The 4,144-nt window shown below is 28.4% G+C and overlaps 1 protein-coding gene across 5 annotated transcripts in view; it reads left to right on the top strand.

Annotated features, from left to right (window-relative positions):
* The first annotated feature begins 253 nt into the window (after positions 1-253).
* LOC117176306 (sepiapterin reductase) overlaps positions 254-4,144 on the top strand; it is a 130,124-nt gene continuing 126,233 nt past the window's right edge. For 2 of the 5 annotated variants that reach the window (XM_033366512.1, XM_033366511.1), the window contains exon 1: positions 256-394. Coding sequence is in view for 1 of the 5 variants with exons in the window: in XM_033366515.1 (XP_033222406.1) it covers positions 289-394 (106 nt within the window). In the remaining 4 variants the exon portion in view is untranslated. Of the gene's footprint in view, positions 506-4,144 lie in introns of all 5 variants that reach the window. The other 3 variants (XM_033366515.1, XM_033366510.1, XM_033366509.1) reach the window with 3 other exon arrangements.

Genomic DNA, 4,144 nt, shown 5'->3' with positions numbered 1-4,144 from the left:
AGTACGGTTGGCACGCCTCGCTCGGAAAGTTTTGAGCTATACGTAAGTGTGATTTTACACATGTTTGCATGCGTACTTCTGGCAACAGAAAAGTGACCGTTTTTGGTGAATTCCATGCATTACAGATTGGTCTCCTTATATCTATTCTCCATGGCATCAACCCCGCAATGGCATACCTAGTCCCGTGTTTCCTACGTCCATGGGTAATATGTTGTCGTGGTTGTCAAACACTGGCATTCACTCGCGCACTTATCGCGGCAGAAAAGGAGATAGCAAATCATAGTTCGCATGTCCCCTTCCTTGTCAGCATTTTGTTTAAACGCAGTAAATGTACAGTTATTGCAGTCAGAACGTATGTACGGAGGTCGGTCTCATTATTACTCCGTGGTAACAGGTATTAACACTTAACATTTAAGGGAATTAAATGGATGGACAGTCCAGTTCGAAGAATTATGATTGAATTATAACATAAGAGGCTCAGAACTCATAGTTTAGAAGAAACGCAGTAAGCTTACTTACGATAAATATGATGAGAAATACTTCTCTAAAAGCAGATTGTTGTAATACAGTATGTTTTTGAAATAATGTAACAGATTTGTTCGTTACTATGCAGATTTGGCTTAAAAATTGGGCTCTGCACCTCAAAATCCATAAAAATGCAACCCTGTAATAAGCTTTGAATTCAGAAAAATTAAGAATTTGTATTCCTATGAATAAGCGATTTTTCCTCCGTTTAAAAATCTCCCAATGGGTACAGATAAAGTACAAATCCTATTCCTCTAAATTGACTTTGTAAAATTTAACGGAAGCATTTATTTAATCTATTTTTCATTATCAAATCTTTCTATAACTTATAAATTCGAAAAATATACGAATTTATATGTATATTCTAATAATTTCTTTAAAAGTGTAACAAATGCATTATAGAAATAGATTTAATTATGAGAATTAGAATAATTTTAACTCTAGAGAGGCAGACTTTAATTGATTAAAATTAAAATTTCAAAACTTATGTTCCACATGAAGGAGTTGCAACCATTTATTACACATATTTTTTGAACTTATCAGAAGGAATTAAATAATCTCAAAATATGAACACTTTTGGGGAATACAAAACATCTCTGTGAGGTGTATCTGTCAGTACAATTACAAGGAATTAAATATATTGAAAACACGTTCTCATTTGGGGAATAGGAAACTATGTGGCGGCCGCTATGAAAATCGAAATAAATCAGTTTCTGAGATATCCTATTTTTCTAATGAGATTTTAAACAGCTGGAAAAATCGTGCATTCAAAAAAATGGAATAATCTTCACTTTTACGCTGAAATTTGAAAATATTATTTTTTCTCTATTCAACGCTTATTACCGGCAATGCTGGATTACAAGTTGTTAATGAAAGAATATTTTGTGAGGTTATGTCATAGAAAACCATATGTAACTGTCATACGTCAGTTATCAGACTATTCTTGCTCTCTTTTTGGAATCAGCAGCTTGAGTCCCGTAAAAAAACATACATTTCCAGCATGTACTCCAAATAACGGGTTTTCGAGGTTTTCCCGAAAACCATTCGTGAAAGGTGCTATTTTGACCTCAGATAATAATTAATTGATCAGTTTAGAACATAAAAGACATTGAATCATTCTATTAAATTTTACTTGATATTTTTATAAAAAATGTAATTCATAATAACCTTTTAAACTAATTCCAAAAAATGTAAAAAAAATATGTAGACATCATTTTGAAAATGGTATTCAGAGATTTCTCTAGAGTTTTCAAAAGTTAAGGAAAATATATAGAAACAATGCGACTCATTTTAAAATGTAATCAGAAGGTTTAAAAGTTTAAAAAATAATTTAAAAGTTGCATGGCTGGAAAATTTGTAAATAATTTTGTATTTGGAGAAATTAATTCTCATAAAATATGTCTAAATATTAAAAAATGTTATAAGAAAAATCCGAAATATTTTAAAACAACTTTTTGAAAGTTTTCTAAATTTGAAAAAAAGTTTCACAAATTTGACAAATTTTAAAACATTAATACACGGTTAATCAGTTTTGAAAATAAATAATTTAAAAATTAAATGTATGAACAATGTCAAATTTTTATTTATTTGCGAACATTAATTCTTGGAGAATATTTCAATAGGTTTGCAAAATTTTAAATGACAAATCTGAAGTATCGTAAGGAAACTTCTTGAAAGTTTTCAAAAAATTAAAGAAAGGTTTAAAATCAGTTGTAAAAATAAATAATTTAAAAAATGAAGGGTTCAAAAATGTACATTTCAAAGATAAATACACAGCTAATCAGTTTTAAAAATAAATAATAAAAAAATTTTGGGAATGAAAAATGTAAAATGTTTTTTTATCAGATGGATTAATAGTTTTGAAAAAAATTGAAGAATAATTTAAAAATTGAATAGATACAAAATTTTAAATAATTATATGTGGAAACATTATTCCTTGGAGAATATTTTAAAAGATTCAAACATTTGCAAAAGACAAATTCAAAGTATTTTAGGCAGACTTTTTTAAGGTTTTTAAAATAAAACAAATGTAGGCAAAATTTGACTCATTATAAATGATAATTGGATGGCTTGAAAGTTTAAAAAAGATTTAATTATAATTCAAAAATTAAATGGATTAAATATTAAAAATAATTTGTAATTGTATACATTAATTTTTAAAGAATATTACAAAACATTTCAAAAAGTTCCAAACACCAATCTAAAATTTTTTAAGGATACTTTTTAAAACTTTTCAAAATTAAAAACAAAATATATTAAAAATTTGACACTAAATTGAAACAAAAAACCAATAATTAAAAATTGAATGGATTTAAAGTTTTGAAATAATTTTATATTTGAAAAAATTATTTCTTATATAATATTTTGAAAGGTAAAAAAATGTGAAATATTTAAAGGACACATCTATACAGTTTTCTAAATAAAAAAATGTAAAAAAAAATTGATGAATTTTAAAAGATAATAAGATGGCTTAAAAGTTTTGAAAATTTTATTAAAGAATAATCTGAAAATTTTACGGACACTTGGTTCAAGTGTTCAAAATAAAAAAAATTGTCAAAATTTGAAACATCTTAAAAGATAATCAGATTGTTTACAAATTTTAAAAAGATTAATGATGAATTTGGACATGGAAAAGATTACAAGATTACAAGTTTTAAAAAATTGTTAAATGTTGGAAAAATTTTACTCATGTCAAAAGATCATAAAATGGTCAAAAGTTTCAACAAAATTGTAAATAATTGAAAAATTTCGCCGATTAAGAATTTAAATGTTTATTATTTTTATTTTGGGAAAATATATTCTTAGTGAATATTTCAAAACATTTAAAAGAATTGCAAAAAGACATCTGAAATATTTTAAGTTACTTATTGTAAAATATACTCAGAAGGTTCAGAACTTTTCAAAAGATTGTAAAATAATTTCAAAATAGAAAGTATTAAAGGGGAAGAGGTAAAAGACGAGGTAAGAACAGTGAGACAAAAGTGGGAAGAATGGGATCAATTATGGAAAGGAGAGAAAGAAAAGGTGTGGAATAAATTGAAAAGTATAGAATATAGACAGAGAATGAGGACGTTAGGAAAAGGGACCTGAAACTGTTAGAAGAGAGAATGAGCAAACTAGAATTCAGGAATGTGTATAATGTGGGAGAGAAAGGGAGTGTGGAAGAATTGAGAATGTGAGGTGGCGGTTGAGACTGACTAAGTTTGTAAGAAGAATGGAAGGGGAAGAGAGCGCGAAAAGGAAAAAGAACATAATAGTGAAGGGCTTAAAAGTGGACAGTGAAAGGGCAGAGGAAACGGTTAGGAAGGTGATGAGAGAGATCGGCGCAGAGTGGAAGGGATAAGAAGACTAGGAGAAAATAAAGAGGGCAGAGAATGTATGTTTTTGGTGAAATTGAGGAGTGAGCAGGACAAATATTAAGTTATGGAGAAAAAGAAGTTCTTGAATGGAAGAAATGAAAGAATCGAAGAAGATCTGAAGTGGCGGGAAAGGAGAAAAAAGTGGCTAATCCAGCGAAAGGCATGGACTGAGAGGTGTAAACGTAATAGAAGTAGAAGAACTGAGGGAGGGCAGGAAACGGATAGTGAATGAAGGGGACAAAGAGCATGAAAAGGAGAAT

This window comes from Belonocnema kinseyi, chromosome 7 (assembly GCF_010883055.1).
Source record: "Belonocnema kinseyi isolate 2016_QV_RU_SX_M_011 chromosome 7, B_treatae_v1, whole genome shotgun sequence".
NCBI classification, from domain to species: Eukaryota; Metazoa; Arthropoda; class Insecta; order Hymenoptera; family Cynipidae; genus Belonocnema; species Belonocnema kinseyi.
This window is presented reverse-complemented; position numbering and strand designations above follow the sequence as displayed.